General features: G+C 44.7%; 1 protein-coding gene across 3 annotated transcripts; it reads left to right on the top strand.

Moving 5' to 3' along the window:
* The first annotated feature begins 608 nt into the window (after window positions 1–608).
* On the top strand, window positions 609–22,413 carry LOC149331870 (protein-cysteine N-palmitoyltransferase HHAT-like). Of its 3 annotated transcripts, none has more exons than XM_089556909.1 (12): window positions 609–1,132; window positions 1,236–1,366; window positions 1,508–1,575; window positions 1,661–1,771; window positions 2,617–2,811; window positions 4,117–4,329; window positions 6,145–6,260; window positions 8,454–8,660; window positions 10,706–10,741; window positions 13,716–13,920; window positions 16,163–16,304; window positions 19,426–22,413. In XM_089556909.1, the coding sequence occupies exons 1-12, from the start codon at window positions 1,068–1,070 to the stop codon at window positions 19,524–19,526; spliced, it is 1,590 nt and encodes a 529-aa protein (XP_089413035.1). In that variant the 5' UTR covers window positions 609–1,067; the 3' UTR covers window positions 19,527–22,413. The 3 variants fall into 3 exon arrangements, with proteins under 3 accessions (XP_089413035.1, XP_089413036.1, XP_089413037.1); XM_089556910.1 differs by having other exon boundaries at window positions 1,257–1,366; window positions 19,426–22,412; XM_089556911.1 differs by lacking the exon at window positions 1,508–1,575 and having other exon boundaries at window positions 1,257–1,366.
* The last annotated feature ends 4,858 nt before the right edge of the window (window positions 22,414–27,271 follow it).

The following is a 27,271-nucleotide window of genomic DNA, read 5'->3' as shown; positions in this document are numbered from 1 at the left end:
GCTTACGAGGGCACTGCGGGCATAGAGTTAATACGACTGCGGGCGTTTCGCTTTCTCAGTGAGCAAGCTCGGAGGTTCCTTTCGGATCAAGATCGAACAAGCCGAGCTCCCGAGCTATTGTCAAAAAAAAAGAAAAGCGAGCAAGAATGGCATGTTTAAAACTCAACACTTCCTACAAATAAAAAGTTATGCTAAGGGATTCTGACCTAATTAAAGTAATTTACGAAAATACCGGTCCGAATTAATTGTAAAACATTGTATTCGCCGGGAAGGGCTTGGCAAGAGGTCGCGTTAAGTGGTCGAGAGTACATAGCCCTCGACGACTTTGTCAGCCCACTCCACCGCCAAAACTTGCGTTCTGGGGTCAGAGCTAGCCAGCACGGTCTCCCACCGCTCGAGAGAAGGAGCTGTAACTAGATCACGCATTTGTGAATTCAAATCACGCGCCCTCAAGTAATAAGGCAACAAAAATACTTTATTTTTTAAGTTTAACAAAAAAACTAAATTAAATTTATTAAAACATTATTTTTATTATTTATATTTGTGAATTTTTATATATATGAACTTATATATATGAACTTTTGACGTTCAATTATTTTGTGCGGAACTAGGGTCGTCTGCTTTGTTATGCTTCTGCCCCTGCACGCCTGTAACACCTGCGAGGATCCCATAGGATCGAAAATTTGCTGTGCGTTCTGAAATTGTTTAAATGGCTTTATGAGTAAGACAGGCTCGTAAATGCTGCCTAGCTAATGAGTGGCGCGTGATTCACGTATTCCGATCTTTACAGTGTTGTTACTTTTGTTTTCAACGGCACCCACGCTGGGACCTGTTCCCAATGACAGCGGCGCAAGAGTTCGTGTCATCCCCACCTGTTGCTGAACACTGCCTTTATTCTACATGACATCAACGCAGAATCGATTCGGATGTACCAGAGAAGTAGACGCCACGTCTTCCATCGTTTAACGTCTTTCGATTGCTCTCCTTACAAGCGAAACCAGCTCAGTCCGATGCTACTTCGTGAGGCCTAAACAAAACATTGGACGCCGGCTGCGTTGAAAGTTATCATGACGGGATCTTCTGATGCCCCGGACTTGGATGAAACACCATCATCTGAAGACGTTCCAAATAAGTAAGTCTGCCTTCTGTGTTTAGCTTCTGAGAGATATCTATATTTCTGCGTATAACTGACGTTTAAACGAAAGTTTCGGTGCACTGGATGCTTCCAACCGAAGTTCCGACCTTTGTTTTCGCAGACTAGCAGCGATCCTGCACAAATGGCAAATTTTGCTGAAAGTTGTTCATTGGTCGGTCTGGACATCCGGTTTGATCTATGTGCTTGGCTGCTTCGTTACAAGTGAAACCAGTAAGTTTTCCGTCATGCTTACGACTAGAGTAGATGGCATATCTGTGCGCTTCTCATTTTTCTGAGCCCAAGCGCGGGACATTCAAAGCCTCTTTTTTTTTGCAAATGGCCCTGGTAGTTTCTTGATTTCTTGTCCCGTAGATTCCACTTTGCCCCGGGTTGCCCCCGACGAGTTTGTTGACGGCTCCTTTGGCATTCCGCGCGACAAGGTTAAGATCCGAGTTTTTCTCTTCGTTAGTTTTGGTTTCTGGTCTGCTAACTACTTTACTATTTTCGTTTGTCCCGACCGTGCAGGACACTGCCGACGAAGAGTGGTACCGGTACTGCACTGCGATTCGCAAGTTTTGGTTTTGGGTGTTGGTACAACCTCTCGTCAGCCACTGCCTTTTTGGGAAATATCACAGTGTAAGTGTACCGGGTCTGCAAAAGAAATATTTACTTTTCGCATATTCAAAAACAGTTGTTGAAGGAACCTCTTCAAGCAGCACTATGGAGTCAAGATGCTCATTGTACTTGCAATAAGGCTGAAAGCTGAGCTATTTTTGCACATTAATTATGAGGAAAGCAACAGTACTAATTGGAAACAAAGAGGAACATTCATTTTCATTTCTATTTGATGCAGTTGTCATACCACTGTAAGGCTCGGGCTTATTGGCTTATGAGTTTATGGGGTTTAATGTCCCAAAGCAACTGAAGCTATGAAGGACTCCGTAGTGGAGAGCTCCAGATAATTTCAGACCACCTGGGGTTCTTTTACGTGCACTGACATCGCACAGTACACGGGCCCCTAGAATTTTGCCTCCGTTGAAATGCGACTGCCACGACTGGGATCATACCCACGTCTTTCGGGTCAGCAGCTGTGCACCATAACTACTGAGCCACCGTGGCGGCTTCCCCTCACTGTGAGAATACTTTATGTTAGAGGGGTGGCTAGGTTGTATTGCGATTGTTAGTGGGTGGAAGATTTTCAGAAAGTACCGAAACACATTTTTGTTTTAAACTAACTGTCGTCTCGGGCCATTAGTTGATCGAAACGCCTGACGGTGTTTCAACATTCTACTTTAACCAGTGTATTTTTCACAAATTTTCAGTTTTTACAACTTGACGGTGGTGCATGTAAGCAGTGTTAGATGCGACCTTCATCATCAGTGGCTGTATAGTGAAAACAGCTTTCAAGTAAACATTGCTCCCTTTCGTGCATATGCGCTTGCCTCTGATTGTTTTATTTCACTTTTCTCCTTTCAACGCAGTGGTTGCCCACGTTCTACGCCGCATACAGCACATTCTTTATGCTCTGCAATGTCGGCTGGTTGATAACTGCCTCTTTCTACACCTTGTATATTGCCTTTTTCATCTCGGCGAGGTACAGGAGCATCGCAGCATGCTACTTTCTTGGTCTCGCCGTCATCATTCATTCCGCCTTTCCGGTGCTCACATTCCTGAAGGTATGTGGCACCTTTTACGCTTTGTGAGATGCTGTCATGTTTTTTCTTTTTCTCTGGTTATGAAGCCCTCATGGAAACCCAGGCTTTGGCAAAATGATGTCTCCAGAAGGGCGAATACTGTAGAAATAGTAAAGGTGCGACAATAGAGTGATGTGACTAGATGTGACAGTAGAGAGGTGAAGGTTTATTATTTCATTGCCATGTCTTGACGATTATGGTTTCATTGTATCGATTAAGTGTTTATTGGTGTATGCCAGCCTAATTTCAGCCCAGTCAAATAATGAAGGTGACTCAGTAGCATAGCACTCTTCTTATGAAAAGCATAACTGATGGTTTTGCAATCTTTCTTTCCTTGTGGAACACCACTGTCTTTTAGAGGGAACTCCACATGCCTGTCTTTATAATAAGGGAGTAAATACTCATTGACATCCATCCGACCGCAGCCATATGGCTACAAAGGAAAAGCTATACAGCTTTCTCACAAGCTTCGTAGTTAAAAAAAAATCTTTTTTTTTTTTAGCCATTGTACCTGTTGTGTGCCTAGCTTCTTATGCTGCCCTGAAGTTTCGAAGTTTCTTTGCTGAAATCTGCTGGAAAGTGCTCAGAAAAAATTGTTTGTGAACCACCATGGCACTGTATATCAACTAAACACCGAAGCAATCGACAGTTGTCTCGGCTCCAGTTTTCTGACTAGATGCTGACCTTGCGGAACAGATTTCATCATGATTCTTTGTCAATTTTGTCCCCTTTTGTTTCGTTACACTCAAAGAACTCTACTGTATGTGGTGACAATCTTCGTTTTTGATTTACATGGATTTCAGATTTTTGGATGTCCCATCTTGTCTGCATTTTAAACATGTCTGTGTCAACTGTCTCGTAAAAAATGAGAACAAAAAATTTGTGTTGCAGAAAAAAAAAAATCTAAGATTTTCTTCACATGTAGCATGTATGCAGATATGCAGTGAATGCTGAACCACTCTTCTGCCCCATTTTGTCAAGTATGCAGCCTTTCCACCAGGTGTAGAAGAGAAAAACATTTGTAGAAACAGAAGTTCTCCAGATGTAATGCTGAAATTTTGTACTTTTTAGTTTGAAAGCATTACTAACGTGCAAAGAAAGTTTCATCAAAATTCATCTAAATATGAGAAAGTTGATACTGAAAGCTGCATCCTGCCTTAAACCAGTCTTCATAATGCTGCTTTGTCTTGTGGCAACATAACACTGATGCCAGGCATGTCAAAAAATGACAGTGCTGACCATGAGTCATTTTCTTTTAATTTTTTTCCCCTTTCTTTTCCGGTGTAGCCCGTTTATTTGTACCATGGAAGCGTGGAGACTTTCCTCACACAAGTTGGCCTTTCATGGACAGCAGCTCGGTGTGTGAGCTTTGCGGTTGACTCCATAAGAGCGCCTGCCTCTGAAAGGTCACCTAAAGTCGACATGACACTTGCCTACGTCCTCTACTTGCCGGCAATGTTTACGGGGCCCCTGCAGAACTACTCGGACTTTGCTGCACAGGTACGTCCCGATTCTGGTCCATTATACCGAGTGGCAGGTTCTCTCAGATCATGAATGGCAGTTTACCAATATCCCTCAAGAGAAAAGTATACAACAGCTGTATCTTACCGGTACTCACACCTATGGGGCAGAAATGTGGAGGCTAACACAGAGGGTTCAGCTTAAGTTAAGAACAAGGCAGTGAGCTGTGGAAAGAAAAATGATAGGTGTAATGTTAAGAGATCGGAAGCGGGCGGAGTAGGTGAGAGAACAAACGCGGGTTATAATGACATCCTAGTCGAAATCAAGAGGAAGAAGTGGGCTTGGGCAGGGCATGTAAAGCGAAGGCAAGATAACCGGTGGTCCTTAAGGGTAACAGAGTGGATTCCAAGAGAAGGGAAATGTAGTAGGGGGCGGCAGAAAGTTAGGTGGGCGGATGAGATTAAGAAATTTGCGGGAATACGGTGGCCGCAACTGGCAAAGGACAGGGTTAACTGGAGAGACATGGGAGAGGCATTTGCCGTGCAGTGGGCGTAGTCAGGCTGATGATGATGATGATGGTGATGAACATTAAAACACTATGTGCTTGCACGTGGTCAACTGTGCATGACCTAGCCAATAAGCTTTACCTTGGAAGTAGAAAGTGTTCTCTTGTAAGTGTTCTCTTGTTCATCTCTTGATGAACATTAAAACACTATGTGCTTGCATGTGGTCAACTGTGCATGACCTAGCCAATAAGCTTTACCTTGGAAGTAGAAAGTGTTCTCTTGTAAGGGGGGGACATGGCTTTCAAATCATGAAAATCTTGAAAAAAAATCAAACTTTAGAAAACACCAGATTTTTTATCTATAAGGTCTAAGTATATCCCAAAAGATTTTCCCTGAAAACAGCCCAGAAGTAACTTTTGTTTTCATTTTTTTTGTGACCGTAAGGAGCAAAAACTTGGCTGAGATCTTTGTGAAAATGTCAGTTTTCTCAGACAAGGTTTTTAACCTGACTACCCTGTTTGCAGAAAGCATAATGTGACAATGACTTCATGGCTTTTCATGTGGTTTGTTCCTTCATGTTTCTTGATAAATTTCTTATGCAGTGACATTTCTATATTTCTGAATTACTTTCTCATTTTTCACTCTGTCACTAATTTGACATAACAGTAATGAGTGCATTATGCAAGCATGGATGTAATGTTCTTTGTAGAAAAAACTGAGGTGGATAAAAGTATTTGGAGAATTCGGAGAAAAGAAGAGCGCATGAATGTAATGAGAGGGCCACTTTTGCGGGCGTGAAACAGAAAAAAAAAAAGAATTGGCAGGACGATAATGAAACCTGATGCGAGAAAGCTGTAAAAGAAGTTGGATTTAACCTTGGTGATTGCTTTGGTGCTTTAACTCTAATGAATGCTTTTATTCTAAGCTGATGCTTCACACATGTGACAGAATTTTCCTGGAACCTCCTAGCTAAAGAGGTGGCTGCAGAGCTTAGGATTTACTCATCGAAGCTTCACACTGACAACGCCGGTATTTTTCGCCAAGTGCCACTGATACTGCTTTATGGCAAAAGTGCACAAACATAACACAAGGAATCAGGGCTCAGAATAGAGAAGGCTAGGTGGAAGTTTGTTAACAAAAGTGTCTCAAAAAAGATAATATAAATAATTTAATTTCCCCCCCAAAAGAGATGCAGGAGGCTGCAAAGAAAAGCTGCACGAAAACTTGACAAAACTTGACAAAGCCCGCAGCCCCCTCTACAAGTCTGTGTTCCTTGTTTCTGCTTGTTTTAGAACTGTGTTCTTGGAGTCCATGCAGTGATGCTCTCTTTATTCCATTCCCTTCCCAGGTCTCAAAACCGAAGGAAGCCTGGTCACCTCATGATGTCCTTCGGCCTGCGATAGAGATTGGGTTGTGCACTGTGTACTTCTTTCTCCTCGAGACCCTCCTGCACTGGTTTTACAGGTGAGCGCAAAACTCCTAGTGACCCTCGGAGAGATTCATTTACCATAAAAACCCACGTATAATACAGGCCCGAACATAATACGAGGTGTAATTTGCGAATAGCCAAAGCAGAAAAAAAAGAAAGCTTTCATCCACGTATAATGCGAACGAGGAAAGCGCACCAAAAGTATTTATTTATACTGCATTTGATGTTTGACTTGGTGGACACTTGTGAGGGATACACTGATACACTTATCACTTATCTTATCATATCACTTATCTGATAGTGCCGATAAGCTGGTATTGCAGGTATCTGGCAGCTGCAGATCTGATACACTGATACACTTATCTGATACGCTTATCACTTATCTTATCACTTATCTAATCTGATACACTTATCAGCTCCACCATGTGTGCAGGTCCGTGACATGTGCACCCAGGAAGTGCTGTCAGAGTCAGGGCCTCAGTGATCATCATTCCGGGAGTCTTTTGTTGGGGATATTTTTCTTTAGAACCTCCTCCTTGATTGCGTTCAGGCCGTTCGATACCCTGCATTACTTCAAAGCGCAAATGGTGTGCTCCTCTTGATATCTGGCCCAAGCATCCGCGATCAAACTACAGTCTGTTGAATTGAATTGAATTTATTTTCTCCAGAACAACCGGGAGGATTTCCAGGCAAAAAGCTGCTTTTGCAGCTTGACTGGGCCCGAAAAACCGTTAGATAGCAGTGGCTTCGACATATCAGGTGATGGAAATAAACTTAAGAAAGATACAACAAAAGGAGAACAAAAATACCACTATAGAATACATACAATGAAATACTCTTATTGAATACAGTTGTATGGTTAAAACTATAGCTTCTAGGCTCGTCTAGTGCAAAGTAATACGTAATCAAGAAATACAGATGTAATAGAATCACAAAGATGTAATTAATATTTACTAATACATGTTTTCAACATATATAGATACATGAAAAGCAGAATATACACATCAGTGGCACTCCCTACCTCATCCAGTCCATGTAACGGTTCTTGACACAGTGCCGATGTTTTCTGTAGCTGCAGTTACTTTCCTTTCAAAAGCAGGTGATTGCTGCTCTCGCGGTCCCAACATCATGTGATGTGTTGCCGTTCCAACTTCACATTAACGTTACACGTTAAAAAAAATCACTCGCTATGCTTTTCATGCTTTCGATGGTCATTGGCTTTCTTCGTATTTGTGTCATAATGAGCTAGCCCTCTCATTCCCATGTATTTGTTTGCTGAAAAGCTCAAAAGAACAGTGGCATGGCGGCTGCTGCTGTAGGAATGGCTGCATGCGTTAACGCGTGGAAGGCTTCCCGCAGAATGTTGCAGATTTTTCATAGGATTTAAAATTTTCTACCGCAGGGAAATTAGGATCCTTAACTACAACTTTCTCTTAGTGTAGCTCTCTTATCAATCATTTGCCTTCATCCGTCCTTTATGTTTCTGAACTGATGTGATTGTGAAGTGATTGATTTTTTCAGTTTTTGGGTGTTCTCGATTGCCTAAGCTTTCGTCATAATGCAGGAACACAACGCTAAAGGAACGGGACGGCAGAAAACAGATACACACGAGCGCTGACTAGCAACTGAATGCATTTATGGCGCGAACGCGTGAATACATGTGAAAAGGCATGCGCAGAAGCCGAAAAAGCATCAGCAAAAGCGAAAGAACTAGTGCTCACCACTCTGGAATTAAGATACGCCAACTGATTGATGAACAGGGAGACTGAAGGTTTGCTGACACATGATGCTGCCGTGAGCGCGGTAGCACAGGCGGAGTAATGCCTGAGGATGACACGCCAACCAAAAAGTGGTGAACACGCTTTTGAACATTTCTAGTGAAGTGCCAGGTTGCTGCCGAGGGCAGTGGCATTTAGGGACGAAGCATGCTATGTAAAGTGATCATTTCTGCGTCTCCTCATTTGCCCAACATGTGAGGTGCAGCCATGAAAAATGGCATTTCATAAACGGCTATACCTTTAGCACCGTGTTCCCTCATAATGTTTAGTCACTAACTCGCCCAACAAAGTACCTTAATGCCTTAAGCTTTCAAATAGTCAGCTAGGAGTTTACAGTGTAAATTACGATGCTGAAGAAAACATCTCCACAGCTTTTCAAATTATCAGGTGGCCACGAAACACTGAGATATCATCACCATGACTTTTTGTTTTTGTTTTACTGTTTCACAGCTCTGCCCTGGTGTACTACCCGGACCTTGTGGATGAGTTGGATGACCCCAGCCTCCTGGGTCTGGGGATCTGCCTGACCGTGCTGTTCTTCCTCAAGTACCGAATACTCTACGGCCTCGGTTCCTCAGTGGCTGGCCTCGAGGGCCTCGATCTCCCTCCGCCACCAAAGTGTGTGAGCCGCATCCACCTCTGCTCCTACCTCTGGAGGTGGGTCTTTCCCTCAGGGCAACACTGACGGCAATTCACTCCTTTCTCCTTAAACAGGGGGCATTCATTTTGATGTGCACTATCTCTATCCAAACCAAAGTTATTCAACAGTCTAGCAAGAGAACAGCTGTTCGCAATTGGTGGCGAGGTGCTGGAAGTAGTAAGAGAATATGTCTACTTGGGGCAGGTAGTAACAGCTGATCTGGATCATGAGAGGGAAATAACTAGAGGAATAAGAATAGGGAGGAGCGCATATGGCAGGTTCTCTCAGATCATGAATGGCAGTTTACCAATATCCCTCAAGAGAAAAGTATGCAACAGCTGTATCCTACCGGTACTCACCTATGTTGCAGAAATGTGGAGGCTGACAAAGGGGGTTTAGCTTAAGTTGAGGACAATGCAGCGAGCTATGCAAATGAAATGATAAGCGTAACGTTAAGAGATGGGAAGCGAGCAGAGTGGGTGAGAGAACAAATGCAGGTTAATGACATCCTAGTTGAAATCAAGAGGAAGAAGTGGGCTTGGGCAGGGCATGTAATGCGAAGGCAGGATAACCGCTGGTCCTTGATAAGGGTAACGGAGTGGATTCCAAGAGAAGGCAAGCGTAGCAGGGGGCGGTAGAAAGTTAGGTGGGAGGATGAGGTTAAGAAGTTTGCGGGAATACGGTGGCGGCAACTGACAAAGGACAGGGCTAATTGGAGAGACATGGGAGAGGCCTTTGCCCTGCAGTGGGTGTAGTCAGGCTGATGATGATGATGATCTCTTTCCGAGTTTGGTTCTTTGTGAAACTGGATGCTATGTCTCTTTCTGAGTATGATGCTCGTTGATCAGCTGAAGACACATTTGTTGCAGACTTGATTGAAACTCATGATGCCTACACCAAAATGGACTCAGTGATCCCTGTTTTGAGGTGCATGGTGGTGTAGGCTAGCCTCTTGGATCCGCGTCCAGTAAATTTGTGTTGATGCACACAGCTTACTGTAAAATCAGCCGATGGTGGCAGCACTTCGTTTTTTTTTTATTTTCTAATTTATAAATATAAGATCTATGCTGAGTGAAAGGAGCATCTTTCTTTGTCTTTAAAATGAGGTATTTCAGGGGTTCCCAGGGACCCCTTGTGGGCTGGCCTCAAATTGGGAAGGGGGGTTTAGCTTATGAACAGCATCTTGACTAAGAATGCACGTACTTGCAACATGAAATGGACACTGTTTATTGATTGCACACGCAGCACATTGTTTACGAAACTGCAACAGATATGCCAGTATATTCACGAATATCAAATCAACACTGTTTGTTGACATGCGCTAGTAACACATCGAAAGACCCCCTTTACTTCACTTTTGCTAGCTCGTCAATTCGTGGCATGGTTGCACTTAAACATATAGCTGCGTGCCTGCACTCACGTTCAGCTGGTTGTGATTCCTGCTTTTCAAGTAAACGGGTCTTTAAAATGCTACATTGAGGTAAAAAGCCAGCGGAACAAGGCGCATAAACAAGAAATAAAGTGCACAGTGATGGTGCTGGAACACAACCTGGGTGTTCCAGCCTCAGCCTTGTGCACCCGTTTTCCTGTGAATGCACCCTGTTCAGCTGATCTTTAGAGCAAAAGCTCTACTTCATGACAAAAGCTACAAAAGCTGGGCCATCACTGAAGCCTTGACCTTGAATAAATGTATAAAGAATAAAAGAAATAATGCTGCAACTGGGATTTGAACCCGCGACAGCATGAACGGATCAGCTTTGCTGGCCTCTGCACGAGAGCACTACATTATTACTGTAGGTGATCATGCCTCATGTGTAACTGCAGCACACTCTCGTGCTGTGCATTGCACATCGTTGTCTTCGTCCATTTCCATCTGTGGCGAGAACAGATCAGATCAGCTTCACCTCGATCAGAGCTTAACCTGAGTCTAATACAGTCGCCACACGTTCCGAGGACCCAGCAAAGCAAAACCATGAGCCAACCAGGCTAAACACATGCTTTCGCATGTCTACTCAGTTTGATTGCGTCAAAACCCTACAGTTTTTTCTGCACTCTTTTTCAGGCACTTTGACCGAGGGCTCTATCTCTGGATACAAAGGTAAGAGCAAACCTTTTATGCTTGCTTGTGAACAAAGTGCCGTGCTGTGAGGAAAGTTGAATTCTGCTTCATGTCTTGAGAACTCCAGTGCAAGCATTCTCTTCCTGGAACTGGCCTTTATATAACTGGCACAATTATGCAGTGCATAGTGTCCGCACAAATGCTGCTTTACTGCCACCCAATTCTGCCAGTTTGGAGAGCCTCTGAGTCTTGTCTATAAAAAAAGTTGCTCGTAGCTTTCTTTATTTGCCATATGAAAAGATATTGATGGGACATCCTTGGTGGTGGCTGTTAAAAATAAGCAATTGATGTTGGCAATGACTTGAGGGGTGCTATTGAATGGAACTGCTAATGAACAAAGGCGGTGAGTTAACCTCGCATGTCGAAACTGAGTTCAGCCGCTAGTCTGTCATCCTTAAACTGTGTGCTGAGGAGTACAGATGAAAATAGCAGATTGACGGTTTTACAAATGGCTCAGGAAGAGCTACGCATCATACTGCTTGACAGTGCGAAAAAGCCCTCATGTAAGCAAGCATAAAGATGAGAGGTTTGAGCGGAGCATACAGGAATTATGTATGGCGTGCCAGCCTAAATACAGACAGTAGATTTGACCATGGAGAGATGATATGTGACAGATTTAACTCCACAGGTTCAGAATGAGAGCTACAGTGTAGCTGCTTCTGTCGTGCTGTTCCAAGAATGGAAACCATGAAAGAAAATAAAGGGGCCAGGTTTGCAGTCAGTGGCATAGCACTCAAATATTTGACTCAGCTGCCTGCAGAGTGGGTGTCAAAGAATAAAGAAATAAAAAGGCAGAGAAGTTACTTAAAATAGGATCTGGTTTGCTACCCCGCATTTAGGATAGGTACTAAAAGTAAGTCCGATAGAGAGAAAAGATGGGAAGGAAAAAGAACATTATACACAGGCACTAGCAAGGAACTGGAGCGATCGGTCGGAGGCATTCAGACAGGTCATTCACCTTGGGAGACTGCAGGAGTGCATTCCACAGTCTTGTTAGCTGACCTGCAGTGGGTGGAGTATTGAAGATCGGATTGAAGAACGTGTAGATCGAGTTCCCGCAGTAAAAAATAAGAGCTCAGATTCCTCTTCAATGCACCTTTAAGTGCGTAATCAATATCGGCCATATGCTATGCTTTAATAATACCTACCTGGAAGCGAGGACTATATATTCCACCGTATAAGAAGAGGTGGCATGTTTCTGCTCTCGAACTTCCGCTCCATTTTCAGGAAAAGTTGTCCCGGAGTATAGCACTGTTCGCTTCAGTGGTAAAGCTTGCACAGCGTATCACAGTGCTGATTGCAGCTATCATGGTGCCACTTTTGAATCACAGAGTAAAACCCACTGTTGAGTGGCTCTTGATCGAAGAAAATGAAAGCATCACAGAAAATCATGAACTTGCTGCAGTCACGTATGGCAGTTTGGCAAAGAAGTCTTGGCATTTGTCAAGTGCCCCTTGTTTACTGCTTGAACTACACCAAGGTTTTATCCTAAGCTTTGTGCTCTTTCATGATTTGCTTTTGAGGTTAAAAGCAAGTTTTGGAGCTGCATTGTTGGAATAACCTCCTGTTGTGCTCACATGAAAAGAACTAAACCTCAGCAGCTTAGACAACATAGTGGTGGTTTTTGCTACATTTTTGAACTCTTTTTGTTTTGTTTTTATTCACCAGAGGATGAATATTCATACTGTGGTTAGTTGCGTGCAGAACAGCATTATTTCGCATTCTAGTACACTCTGATCTATAATTCTTTAACGATTATTGATGTTAGTTTAAAGTGAAGTACCAAAAGTTTTCATTACATTGTGACGCCATCAGGAAAAGGCACCGCGCTGACTCACGACTGATATTCTCTATTGCTGTCACACAATAAATAGATGAACAATGAGCGCAACCAACACATGACACTGCATCAGAGAAAAAACATTCGTGAATAAAAACAAAACAAAAGAATGTTCAGAAATGTAGAATCTTGGAAGACGTAAAGATATTTTGTATGCTAGCCGCATTATGTGCCATTGTTACAAGTCTTATATGTATCCTGCTCCTGTGTTGTTTTTTTTATATAAATCTGACTAATGCAACCAGTTTTGAATATAGCATCATACAGGTTTTATCGCCTTGCCTGTGTGCAGCTTTTTTACAAAAATGTAACATATTCACACGGTGCATTCTTTGTCTTAGTTCTGCGCTGATCTCAAGCATAAAGTGAAACGCTCCTCAGCTTGCACCCCGAGACGTTCACTTCCCAAAGCCCACCGTTACTCTGCAGTCTTCGCTGTATGGCTGACCTTGTCCACGCATGACAGTATTTTGGACTGAGATCGATAATATTTGTATTTTTCCAAAGATCGGTGTGTGCCATTGAATTTATTTGTACAGCAGTTTGTTGTGTATTGCATGCTTTGATTTGCATGCCAAATATTGCCAATATAGAAAGATTTCACTTGTTTTCTTCACTTTTTATTGCATCACACGTCCAAATGGTATCAAAGTTATGTTTGCTTGCAAAACTGCAATTCCTCTCTTGGCCTGGGCCAACACTAGAATATAAGCAATAATAAACCAAACCAAACGCGGGTTAGTGACATCCTAGTCGAAACCAAGAGGAAGAAGTGGGCTTGGGCAGGGCATGTAATGTGAAGGCAAGATAACCACTGGTCGTTAAGGGTAACGGAGTGGATTCCAAGAGAAAGCAAGCATAGCAGGGGGCGGCAGAAAGTTAGGCGGGCGGATGAGATTAAGAAGCTTGCGGGGATACGGTGGCCACAGCTGGCGAAGGACAGGGTTAATTGGAGAGACATGTCAGAGGCCTTTGCTCTCCTGCAGTGGGCGTAGTCAAACTGATGATGATGATGGTGATGATGAATGTAGTCACTGTAATGATGACTACACATTTTGCTTGAATTCGGTTCAACTATATATAATTAAATCAAATTGAACGCACACCCTGCAGGTACATATACCGGCCCATAGCAGCCCATGGTGGGTGGTCGCTGAAGCACCGACTGATGGGAGCGGCCGCCAGCTTTGCCTTTGTCTGTTCCTGGCACGGCATGGACAGGGCGGTGGTGGTGTGGTGCTCGCTCAACTTTCTTGGAATCTCAACCGAGCTTCTGACGGACCTCGTTAGGAAGCAGGAGACCTGGCAGAGCATCGAGGTTCACTCTTTTCTGTTCCGATCTTACTCTAGTAATTGCTGTTTCGAAGAAGCTCGCTTAAAGGGCAACTGCATAGGTTTTAGAAATCAACGAGCTTAAAGAGGTTGAATGTGTGAAACTTGCAGGTAAAGCATGCGAAGTGCATTTTTGCTAGCGTTTGAAATGGTGATGCAATTGCCAATTAAAATTTCAACGGTCTTCAAGCTTCTCCGCAGTGCACTGTGCCAAGTGGGGGTGCACGATGACATCATCGAAGGTACCGGTATATTTTCCACACATGAACGCTTGCTTTAATAGGTGGTGACGTTTTCGGCTGAGGCCGCTTATTTGTTTTTCCAGTTATCATCCGCTTTGGCGGATGCGGTTGTTGCTGCGACGCGCGTCTTTTCTTCTGTTTTTCTCTTTCCTCTGGTGTTTCAACTCTCCTCTATCTGCACGTGGCAGCGGTGGTGGCTCGGCTAGAGCCAGTCGGCAGGCCCGTGCACTTTCCTTTTCATCCTTCTCTCAGTCGCAACAACAACAACAACGCTTGCTTTAAAGAAAAAAAACGGACGCCACTAAAGGCAAAGCCCATTGAGCGTTGTTTGGCAGCATCCAGCGAGACATGGCAGGGTGTAATTGACGACAGTGATAATTTGAAATTTTACCTTCCGCGACGTCACACCGAGCTTCCCCGCACTCCTCCAGTGCCTTGAGGAGAACCCTAAAATCCTAAAATTTAATTGTTGATTGCATCACTATTTTAAACACTAACGCAAAAACACTTGACATGCTTTACCTACAGGCTCTATAAATTTGAATCCTAGAATATTGCGTAATTCTCATGAAGTGATGCAGTTGCCCTTAAAAGAGACCGACCACTCACTGAAGTGCATCATGAAGTTATGGTGGAAATTAAAATACCGTGCTTCATATTGTAAGAATTGAGCACTGCAATTTCAAAGAAACGAGTATTTGTAATCTAAATTGGCATTGAAAATTGTATAGAAAGCCATCTTGTGGTGAAACCTACCGTTGTCTGCATAGCCCCTCACATGGCCATATCTTGGTGAAACATCGCTTATTTGTTTTAGGGGCACAGTGTTCTTTTCTTTCAAGAGTGTTCATCATGTTTTACTATAGCTTACACTCTCTCCAGTGCACCCTCTAATGAAAAGCAGTTCTCCCTTCTCATCGTTGACCATGCGCTTTTAGCTTTTGTAACTAGATGGCGCCACAGTGTTTTGAATTCCTTGGATCGAGCAGCAATCATGGTCTACTAAAACTTTCTTCGGCAAGGCGTACATCACTCTGCTGTAACAGCTTTAAATGCGGAAACTAAAATGGGTGCTGCTTTGTACTAAAGCTATCTTATTACTGCCTGGCGGGTGAGATTTATATTAGTTTTTGGTGCAGCACATTTGCCAACATGCAATCGGCATCGCGCACCCTTATCATGGTTTCCAGCATCAGGATAAGGATACAGTGTTGAAGTATAAGCTTGCTGATCATGCAGAGGAGTAAAAAGACAAGGATTTGTTTTCAGGGATAAGGGAAGCTCGCACGAAAACATACAAAATGTTAAAAGTAGACGTCTTTGACTGCTGGTTTTTGGAAAAGCACACCAAAGTTCAGAGCACTTTGCAATGCTCTCGGATAATGAAATTAAGTGTTCTCTGCTAAGATGTGTGATTCTTTGCACTTTCATCTCTGGAATCAATATTGAAGTGGATGCAAGTGTGTTGATATGGAGTGTGTTACACCGTGTCATCTGGCCACATTGGCCAGACCCACGGAATATAAAAGAAAGCGCAGCGGAATATAAAAGAAAGCGCAGCGGAATAAAACTGGTTCTTCCTGTGCCGCTCACAGCATCAGTGTCTTGTAACTCGAAGCAGCAAGGGTATGAAAAGACACCTTGAGAGATCCTTAATTTCCGCCTTAAGAGTGAAACACGTTAGCGTTCCCTTGTGGCTATATAATGGTATTTTCACATTGTGACTTCAGGGCAGGAAATATATGGTGTGACAGTTCTGGGCATTCTTTTTTTTCAGTGCCACTTCTTTCTAAATTTATCATTGTCATGAGCACTGTGACTGTTGCAGGAATCCAACTTTTAATGCACCACACTAGAATCAAGTTTAAAGGACTGTCATATTTTAACTGACCTGATTGTTTTATAGGTTTAATCATAGAAGTGTAAGCCTTGTTCTACGATTCAAGCCATGTGCCTTGCTAATAACTGTGGTATTCGTTCTTGCAGAAAACTTACTTCACCGGAGTGCGAGTGCAGTTCCTCAGGGCTACTGTCTCGGCACCACACTTCCTCTTCTCCATGTTCTCGTGCATGTTCTTCCTTAGCAACGTGGATGTTGGACTTATCTTTCTTCGGAGAGTAATATTTGGTAAGAAATAAACACTTCTGTTTCTTGAATGTAACCATGGCACATTAGTACTGTGCCAAGTACTGTGGTTGTTGCAGTACTGTGGTATGCAATGTTTTGGTTCTGTTGTCCTTCTGTGCACCGTAAACATATTGGCTGCTTTCTTCTGGCATGTGAAGTGGAGGAAGCCAACAGTGATTGAGATTGATAATGAGTACTGAAGACTCTGCGTAGCTTTTGCGCATTTTGAGAATTTTCATTTGCCTCCTGTGTTGTTCTCGACAACTGTGAAACGTACGCGGGCTTGGCGCCAGTGCATATAAGGGCAGTTATTGCGGTAGTTAGTCTAAATCACGGTGTAAGAATATATGTATTCAGGTGTTGGCACTCCATTCGACGGCGTGACCAGACCTTGTTTGCTGCTCCTCATGCTTCTTTTGGACACTGACAGATGGCGCCACACGATGTAGGCCTGTTAAGTCGCTGAGCTGCTGCGACCGTACTGCAGATGTTGAAGGATTGTTCAGTGGCGCGGTGTGTTTGTGTGCTTGTTCAAGTGCAGCAATGCACAGGAGAATTGAAACTGATTTCGACACCTAGTAATTTGACATACTACTTGCTGAAAGTGCATGAATGGGCCCTGTGGTCCTTCAAAGCTCATTGTCGAAATACGTTCATTGAAAGGCCTTTTCATCTATCTGCATCACTACCGAGAGCATGGTTAACTATTTTGCCTCTTAGAGATAAATGGTCAGCCTCAACATGTGCGCTCACACATTGGGGCTTAAGAGCCTATACTCTTGCATTCAAACATTGCTCGAGCAGTGTAATCAGTCGACACTGTGGCAATATCAAGTGCGTCTCGCAGAGAAGATGGTCAACTTCGGCGACCTGTTGCTTTGATGTGCACAGAAATCTCGAGGGTGCTTGTGCATTTCGCTTGCATCACAAATAGTGCCTCTGAAGCTGGGAATTGTCCCTGCACTCTCATGCTTGGTATGAAAATCCGCCGCTACACGCGCAAGCGACGAGAGAGGAAGGACACCATCACTGTGATGCTTTAGTCACGATGTTTGCAGCATTTTATTGGCTAAGTGCAGTGCACTTTTAGCTAAGTGATACGAAAATGCTTTACAAAAATGACCCTGGCACCCTTCCCACCGAGCTCATCTTTTACGCCAGTGCCAACATCGCTGAGTTGTTTACGATCTCAAGGAAAGCTAGACCGGCATGCACAGGAAAAGATAAAATACTTGAGGCTGTACCTGCTAAAGTGACTACGTTGCCTTTAATAATGTCCTGCCACCGATGCTGCACCGATCGATCATTCGAAAGTCATGCAAATTGTGCACCGGCATATTTGTTGTAAAAGTTGCTAGCATGTTTTCTGCCTTTCGTACCACATTGTTTTGTGGCACCGAATTCCATAGCGGGTGCAAACTGCTGGAAGCCATGAGATTGCTGACCGAAATTATTTGCTGTACCACCATGCCATCTCACATCTAGCGTGCCTATGTAGGAGGTTCTTCGTTAAGTGAATAGCGATGTACATAGACTAGGGAGGGTCCAGACTGTCGTTAGTAGCACCAATTGTTTTGATTACTGGCATCGTGACATCAGTACTTTAGAACCCGGTGTAGCTCAGCAGTCAGAGTGCTCGACTGTCGTTCCACAAAACATGGGTTCAAACCCGGCTCTGGCGACCACTTTTGGATGGAGTTGTAACTTAAAAGGCACCCATGTGCTTTGCGATATCAGCACACATCAAAGGGTCCCATGTGATCTGAATTAATTCGAAGCGCTCCACCACGGCTTTGTTCTTATATCCCATGCGTCGCTTCTGGACGGTACACTGCACAATTCTCATTTATTAGTCCACTATGGCCTGAATAGTGATTTTGTGCAACAAACAAATTTAGTACAACAAACAGTCTTGCTGGAAGATGGGATTTCATGGGTTCACAAGATTAGGCACAGAACCTTTTAGCCGCAGCTTGCTGGGCAATATTCGGGTAGCCAGGAGGCCAGACCGGAGCAGCAGTTCTGGCATTCACTACGTCCGTCTCCTTAGACAATGACTACATCGACTTCTCAGAAACATGCATCCACTCAATGCCGAATTGATAACTACAGAGCAGATATGGCCTCTTGGTTGCAATACCGTATCTGCTCTGGGGATTAGCCTGCAACATAGGTCCAGGCAAAGCCACTGCGTGGCTCAGTGGTTATGGAGTTCGGCTGCTGACCTGAAAGACGTGGATTATATCCTGGCCATGGCGGTCGCATTTTGAGGGAGGCGAAATGCTAGAGGCCTGCGTACTGTGCGATATCAGTGCGAGTTAAACAACTCCAAGTGGTTGATATTATCCGCAGCCCTCCCCTACAGGTCCCTCATAGCCTGAGTCACTTTGGGACGTTAAACCCCTTGAAACGAAACCAGACAGGTCCAGATGAGCATGCACTGAAGGAGCTTTAAAAAGCGGCATTCAATCAACACAAGTCTGCTAGGTAGAAGGCACGCGTTGCCCATAATCACAGAGAGTTGGCTTTTGGACCCAGCTGACCTTTGCAGGTGTGCCGCAACAACAACTAACGCATCGCAGCCACCAGGCACATAGCCTGCAACAACCATCCACGAGCTTGGAACATACCAGAACGGGAGCTTGCACTGTGATCACCGTGGGAGGTGCCAGACCTCAACACAAAAGCCTAGCTTCAGCAGAACTTGGTTTGTGCATGGTGCCCCCCGCAGCATAGATGCAAAGTACCTAACGTTCATGCACTGAGATGCACTCTGGCAGCACAAAGCATAGACAAACACAGCTTGAATCGCCACCAAAAAGCCAAGCACGCCGCTTAGCTGCATCCACCATTCTGTAACTGGTTGGCCCACATGCTGCAGCGCCTCCGTACCGCTGTGGTCGGTGCATGTACTAGAGCGCGAACATTATCTCTGCACGCTCTTTGCCATGGTGCGCAATCAGTGTAACACGTGAATATGCTCTTACACCGTGGTCTAAACTTTTGCCGGGCACTGCATCGAGGCCTGACATGCTAGTGTTACTGACATTTGACAGTGCTTGTACTATGTGTGCATTGTTGGTTCCTAGTTATGAGGTTCTCTGAATGTTTTTAATTTCAGGGTACCCTGTGCCTTTGGTGCCAACACTTCTGGTGATGTACTGCGGTTGTCACGTCTCAATTGACATCATGGACTGGGAGATGAAGAAAAAGAAGTCCTAGTGTTTGCTGCACTGTTGGCGCTGTCCAAAGTTTTTTCTTGTCGTAGGATCTTACACAGCAGAAAGAGCTGATAGCTGTCATGTTTAACATAGAACAGCTAAACATTTGCAGAATTGCCTCGGATTCAGTCATCCTCTGAGTCTAACATAAAGAGGCCCCTCCGCGGCGACTCAGTGGTTACTATGCTCAGCTACTGAGCCGGAGAATCCGAGTTCAATCCTGGCTGTGGTGACTGCATTTTTGTGGAGGCGAAACGCAAAAGATGCCAGTGTGCTGTGCAATGTCAGTGCACGTTAAAGACCCCCAGGTTGTCTCTATTACCGTAAAAACCCGCATATAATACAAGGTTCTTTCCCAGATTTTAGCATGTCAAATTTCCACCTCATATAATATGCAGATCCGAACAATTTTCGGTCTAAATCCGCAGTTACGGTTTCGTTATTTTCGAGCGCGATCACCATCACGCGTCCAGCAAGAGGAGGCGCTATCTAGCGGCGGCGTGGGTCGGTAGTTTCGATTTCAACGCCATTTCACTACGCTGGCCTGACCTCACGACGGCCAGAACGATCGCACCTCGCATAGTATGGGGACTGTGACAGCAGCACTTGGCTGCCTTTAAAAGGAGAGTAATCGTAGTTGCTGAAAGCATTGACACCGCATCAAGCGCTGCTGCATGGTCTGGATGAGGCAGGGAGAACCTGCAGTTACTGCCGCCGGACATGGGCCTTTCCAGCCACGCTGTGCATTTAGATCATGGATTCTTGGGCCAGCATTCCCAAGGAGCTCACCAGTTGTTATCTCAAGAATTGTGGGATATTAACACCATCTACGGGACCGGAGATGTGTTTTTATGGAAAGATATTTCTGACAGGAGCCTTTCAGAAGACGGCACACATGACGACAACAATGACTAAAGCTCCCACTACTGACACTTCCGAAGCATGCATGTTAGCGCGTATGCTGCAGCTGCGGTCTGCGCGTGCTCCTGGCACAAAATACGAGTAGGCTTGAACATGGTGCCACTGTACCTGCCGTTCGCGCTACGTGCTTCATATCCAGCGCATAGGTGTACACAAATAGTCGGAGGGCGTTCGGCTTTCGTGACTTCCGGAACGCCTTCAAGTGACTTCCCTTCCTTACTCGCATTATGTACATGGATGAAAGCTTTTTTTCCGTTTTGATCCCCAAATTACACTTTGTATTTTACGCAAGTTTGTATTATACACGGGTTTTTATGATAATCCGGAGCCCTCTACTACGGCGTCCCTCATAACCCATGTGTAGTTTTGGGATGTTAAAGGGGCTCTGAAATACCTTCCGAAGAGAGCACATCAACTCGCTTAATCACTGCGTTGGGTTCTCACGAACACCTGAGCCAAATACTACACTTCTACACGCAGCAGAGAACCCACTATCAGGCGTGAAAGTTGGCAAGCCCTTCCCAGCAACTTTTTCAAGCTCGCACCCTCCTCCGTCACTCGCGCCTGGGTATACAAGTTGAGAGGCGGCTATTGGTTAGATTCAGCCAACAGGCAGCTACCATGACCGCGGCCAATAAGCTGCATAGCTCCGGCGAGTCAGGAAGCTCCGCCCCCGGAGGTGGAGCCAGCAGAGGAGCGCCGACCTTCCAGCGTGCAAAAAGTGGCGAGAGGAGAGGGAAAGGCGCGAAGATGTTGAAATTAAAATTCTGACTGCATATAACTCGGCTTCTACAATGCGCATTAAAAGAATTCTTGCTCAACAATATTCATGAAGCGGCGGGCTTTAACATCCAAGGTGTACAGCAACTTCGTTAGAGCCCCTTTCAGAGCCCCTTTAAACCCAAAAATTTACAACTCCAAATGAAAGAGGAGAGAAATGAGTGCATTTAGTAGTGTACAGCTAGGCTTTTTCCTAATGCATTGTTTTATGCTGATTAAAGAGTGCTTACTGGTCACACCACTTTAGTTGCAGCTGAGCCAAAGCAAGGTAAAAAAAAGTGATGTTTTGTTTACTCAGGCTTCAGATGCAGCATGCAGCGTGTAAGGGTTGTGAATTTAGGACACTTTAGTTCATTTTGCTTGTTAGCTAAATATATTTGTTCACTCTATACACCTAACAACAAAGCTTTTGCTTGTTATTGCATCAGCAGACTGCTAGTGTTTAGCCATTTTTATAATAAAATAAAGGTTACACCTTTTTTTCAAATCAGTTTCCTGCGTCGTTGGGACTTTGCTTTGCATCGAGGTTTTTATAGAGATTATATGTGAGCAGTATTGTACAAGGATTTCAATGGAGATCATCTAGGCGTTTTGAAAGGTGCAACAAATCATGTTGCAGAATAATGAAGTCGTTTTTAAGCCAGTGATAGTTTGGAAACTAAAGCTGGAGGCAGTGCTCTGCATAATACAAAAACTCCATCATGAACATTAGTATCGGCAAAACTCGCATGTGCTAAGCGGTTAGTGGGCAACTCTGGGGGTTTTTGAACACTGAGTAGATGATCACATCATGACCTTTGGAACCTCTTTCTCTGGTGCAACATAATAAAGTGTGGAACTTTTTCAAAACCTCAGGGTATTATAAAAGAGCTGTTTGAAACAAGCTGAGTAATTTGAATAGGGTGGGGCTCTGGTTGACATTGTGATGGTGTCACATTGTTTGAAAAGTGCTTGTTTGCATGTCAAATAGCTGAAAGAGCTACTGAAAACAAACACTGTGCTCATAAAGTTATTACAAGGGTCTAATATATAAGCTTGAAAATTTTTTTTTTCACCAAGGAGGGAATGAATATCAATAAGCAGCTAATATTTATGATGTTGCAAATGTAGTGTTGCCTGGAGAAATCCTGGTACTGAGACCACGAAAATGGCAGACTTTAAAATCAATTTGCACAGGTATTGAGTGTCACATGGTTGCCTAACTAGATGGAAATTATCAGGACAGTTGGAAATCTAGAGGAAACGTTTTTCTCAGAGAACATTAAACCTGCAAAAAACCCCTGGTGTTGCCGTATAAGCTTGGACGTGGCCCCCATTTTCTCTTCAACTAGCACAGAGCAAGCGGTTGGCAGGTCCTGTTATTGCCACTAACATGGTTGCCTGTAAGAATAATTTCTGACCCGAAAGACGCGGGTTCGATCCCGGCCGCGGCGGATGAATTTCGATGGAGGCGAAATTCTAGAGGCACGTGTGCTGTGTGAAGTCAGTGCACGTTAAAGAACCCCAGGTGGTCGAAATTTCCGGAGCCCTTCACTGCGGCGTCCCTCATAGCCTGAGTTGCTTCGGGACGTTAAACCCCAATAAACCATGTAAGAATAATTTCAGTCCAGGTCAAAAATTGTGTGGCTTTAAAACGCATTTGCAGATGAAACAGGACTCTACACAGCTTTGAAATTTTTTATAAACCATCAGGAGACGGGAGAACCACAGGCATAAAGTATTTCTTTAAATGCACGAGCCTCAAAAGCTTTGAGGTGCTTAGCCTGTAGGCATTATGGACTCCAGCTCATACTTCAGCTCTGAGACAATGCTCTACTGCCAGCCTTTCATGTTTGAGTGTTTTCACATTTTTGAATGTATGCAAATTTTTTCTTGTTCTTGGTGGCTGTTTTTTCCACTCTTTAATCTTTTGTTCAACTTCTATTAAAGCCCTTAGTTTTTGTTTTCCAAGTTGCCAAGTAACAAGTTTATTTTTGAGACCTTGCAAAAAAAAAAAAACTTAACCATAGTACCTGGTAACGCATATGCTACTGTTTTAATGATTTCTTGTGGAATTGACATCAATTAACTGGTAATTGAGCTGTGTTACAGCCAGTTTTCAGTAACCATTTACTGCCGCACTCTTGGTTTTTAGTATCGAAGTTCAGATTAGTATGTGATGTATTACGTGTAAGTTATAGTGAATGTCAGTTCCACTCGCAGTAAGGTGCCCATCTAGTAAATATGGTGCTTATTTTCGACACTTGCATGAGCACATCACATAGAAGTAATGCAGTTAAAGGAGCATAGACACCTAATTTTGGTGGCAAGTTTTCTTCTCTGTAATGATGTGGAAGCTATGCATGAATCACCATGTCGTATTTGCCTATGGCCGCTAAATAATTAATAACCGAATTTTTCTGTCATGCGCGCTGTTTCAGTTTCAACAGCTTAACGATGGCTGTGACATCAAACAGAGGTTACAGGCCATGTGAGGCATGGAAAAATTGCAATATAATCACTGTTTCATCGTTTTAATTCACCACAGTGCTGAAGCCAGCCTTCCTCAAGAGCCAGATTGACAATGAATGTAGAAGCACCGATTATATTGCAGTTTTTCATGCCTCACATGACTTACCTCTCTGTGACGTCACAGCCATTGTTTGGCTGTTGAAACGAAACCGAAACGGCACGAGAGAGAAATTCGATTATAAATTGTTTAGCGGTCTCAGGAGGATACCACGCGGTAATCCATGTAAAAATGCCTTACGCCTCATTACAAAGAAAGAAACACGCTCACAAAAGTTGTCTATACTCCTTCAGTAGAGTGAGCCCAATGACCATGACCTTTTGTGCAGAATTTTGACTGGGTGGATTTTAGTTTGTACATGTATTGCAGGCATTCGTCACTCTTTCTTGGGCGTAGAAATGTGCGTTGCACCACTTTTCATATGTGCTGTATAAGTGTGGGCTCAGTGCTGTTCTTTTCACGTAATATAATCACTGCTGTACGGTCCCAGTTTTCTCCCTGCCCCAAGAGCCAGGTTAAGAACTAGCAGCTTTTGGAAATTTTGTGTGCCACATATATGACCTCAACCTCATTGTGGCTCAGTGGTTATAGCGTTCGGCTGCTGACCCGAAAGACGCGGGTTCGATCCCGGCCGCGGCGGTCGAATTTCGATGGAGGCGAACTTCTAGAGGCCCGTGTACTGTGCGGTGTCAGTGCTCGTTAAAGAACCCCAGGTGGTCGAAATTTCCGGAGCCCTTCACTACGGCGTACCTTATAACCTGAGTCGCTTTGGGACGTACAACCCCAATAAACCATAAACCTTATTTCTTTGTCTGCTGCGCACAATCTAGAGATCAGATCGCAGCGGCAGCGTTTCGATGGAGGCGGAACGCAAAAGCCGCTCGTGTACTGTGTGCTGTCAGTGCACGTTAATGATCTCCAGGGGTTCAAAATTATTCCGGACTCCCACCTCCCTTCGTTCCCTTACGGCGAAGTTATTAGTGCCCACCTAGAACTGAGACCGCTACAGACTGCGCCATTCTTTTTCCTCAATAGCCATTTAAAAAAAAAACACGGTTCCGCTGCCGCTTCCACCGCACCAGCGCGGCGTGATGATGAGAGAGGACAAAAGATACAGCAGATCTCAGGCTGACAAACGAGCATGAATGGTACGTGTTTGATTGATGTTGAAGTATGTAAGTTTTATTTTGTAACCACCAGTGCACATTTTCCACACGAGGAAGACGGCAAAAGACGACCTGAGTGTTGGAAGTCAAAGAAAACTTGCAACTGGCGATCAGCTCAGTTTCGGTATGTTTTGGGATGCTTCGCGGCTATATGTTCTGCGTGTTCGCATGGTTTCGTTATCTGCCTTGATTTACAAGGGAGGAGCAGCAGAGGACCTCCAAGTGCCTCTCTAAGTACTCCTCTGGCGAAGTTCGTACAACGGCACGCAACTGCGACAAGGAAAAATAGCTGTGTATAGACAGTGTTCAACGCGCGCCTTCAGCAAACGCATCGCTCGGCGTACTCGCTTCGTGAACGTAGAACCAAGACACTGGGCTGCGTAACCAGCCCTATGAGGGCTTTTATTACAGAATTTAAATTTGCCCGCACGCATCTGTCGCTACACATCAGCCGTGACGGTGGCTCAACGGTGAGAGCGACGCTGCAGACTCAGCGCTAGGACTTTCTTGCCAGACTCGCCGCCTCAACCCTCATAAGCATCGCACGCTGTATGGGGTTGAGGTCACTGAATGCAGGCCGAAGTTCTTTGCTATAACTTCGTTGCCAGAATCGGGAACGGGATCCATCGTAACGTTGGTGAAAACGTAAACGAAGCGACGACGGTTGATCGATAAAGGCCTCCAACGTCCGGCTGGCATTAGTAATCATTTCGGCTGCTGCCGCTTTATGTCACTCCTGTCCTATTTCGTCATCACAGAGTACCAAGTTTGAATCGTAGCGGCCGGAAAGACATGTAGCGATAGCTACACTACGCCAGACCCTTCGCCTCTTCAGCATGGTCGCACTTTCGCCGTGGTCGCACCGACCTTGAGCCGTTGCCTAGCAACCGCCGCGGTAGACACCCGAACCGTACTCTTCAGGAATGAAGGAAGTGGGAGTGAAAGAATAAACAGAAAGAGGGGCCGAAACAGAAAAGCGGCGCGGTGGCTCAGTGGTAAGGCGCTCGTCTATCGAGCCAGAGTACCCGGGTTCGAACCCGACCGCGGCTGCCGCGTTTCGATGGAGGCGAAACGCAAGAGGCGCCCGTGTGCAGTGCGATGTCAGTGCAAGTTAAAGATCCCCAGGTGGTCGAAATTATTCCGGAGACCTCCACTACGGCACCTCTTTCTCTTTCTTCTTTCACTCCTACCTTCCTCCCTTCCCTTACGACGCGGTTCAGGTGTCCGCCGGTAAATGCGAGACAGACGCCATTTCCTTTCCTAAAAAACCAATTTATTTAATTTGCAGTTTTGAAAGCAAAGGCGCATAACTGGCCCCCTGGGGCAGTGGACACCTGCAGCTTCGAAAGCAAAGTAAAGGTGCATAAATCGCCCCCTGGGGCAGTGGACACCTTAACCGTGCTTTAAGCTAAGTGGCGGTAGTGACAGGTGCGCGCTGCATGCGTCGGCATTGACAACGCTGTGCCAGAAACGCGGCGCTGAAGCCATAGGCCGTTGGCGTTGACAACGTTTTACACTCCGATCATTTTAAGGAAAGGAAGTGCTCATAATGGCTTCATGGGTCAGTGGACGCCTGAATCGTGCTCATAGGTACGTGGGGGGATGACATGGGCTGCAGGCATTAACAAGGTTGCGCCAGAAACGCGGCGCTGAAGCCATAGGCCGTCGGCGTTCATTGTGTTCCGATCATTTTAGGAAGGCGAGCGCGCGCGGCGGGGCACGCCAGCTGTGCTATGGGTGACGTCACTGCTCCTCGCGCATGCGCAGCACGGCTCTCTAGGAGCCACGCGAAACTGCTTATAACCTCGGCCAGTGTAGCTCACGCTACAAAACTAATCCAGCCGTAAGTAAAATAACCTAAAAGGCTCAAGCAATATGGGGTGTGCATGTTTGTAATCTAATTTAAGGTGTTTTGTCACAATTAGATAGGCAAATTCTCGTTGGCAGACGAATTTAGACTGCAGCAACTGCTCATGTCGAAAAAAAAAAGCATTCTTTGTATCGCCGGTAAACTGTCAACCGTGGCAACACTGTCTGAACTATGCTTCGCGTGTAATCGGGCGCAGGCAGCAATGCGCACACTTCAACTCCATAATCGTTTAGATTTAGCATATGTACTAAGGAAGTACAATAAATAAAGTAGTTGAAAGCATCTTTCTTTTGGCGGTGGTTTATGGGGTTCAACGTCCCAAAGCGACTCAGGCTATGAGAGACGCCGTAGTGAACGGCGTCTTTCTTGCTCATGAATGTGCCATAAAATTTGATCGGTAGGGTTCGAACCCGACCGTGGCGGCCGCGTTTCGAAGTTTTTCAACTTCGAATCCAAATCTCAGCAAAAAATTACGAGGAACTTTAGCGGCTAAAGTGCTG

The sequence above is a fragment of the Amblyomma mixtum genome, chromosome 8 (assembly GCF_055824585.1).
Source record: "Amblyomma mixtum isolate Tamu chromosome 8, ASM5582458v1, whole genome shotgun sequence".
Taxonomy (NCBI): Eukaryota; Metazoa; Arthropoda; class Arachnida; order Ixodida; family Ixodidae; genus Amblyomma; species Amblyomma mixtum.
The sequence above is the reverse complement of the archived record's forward strand: the minus strand, read 5'-3'. Positions and strand labels throughout refer to the sequence as shown.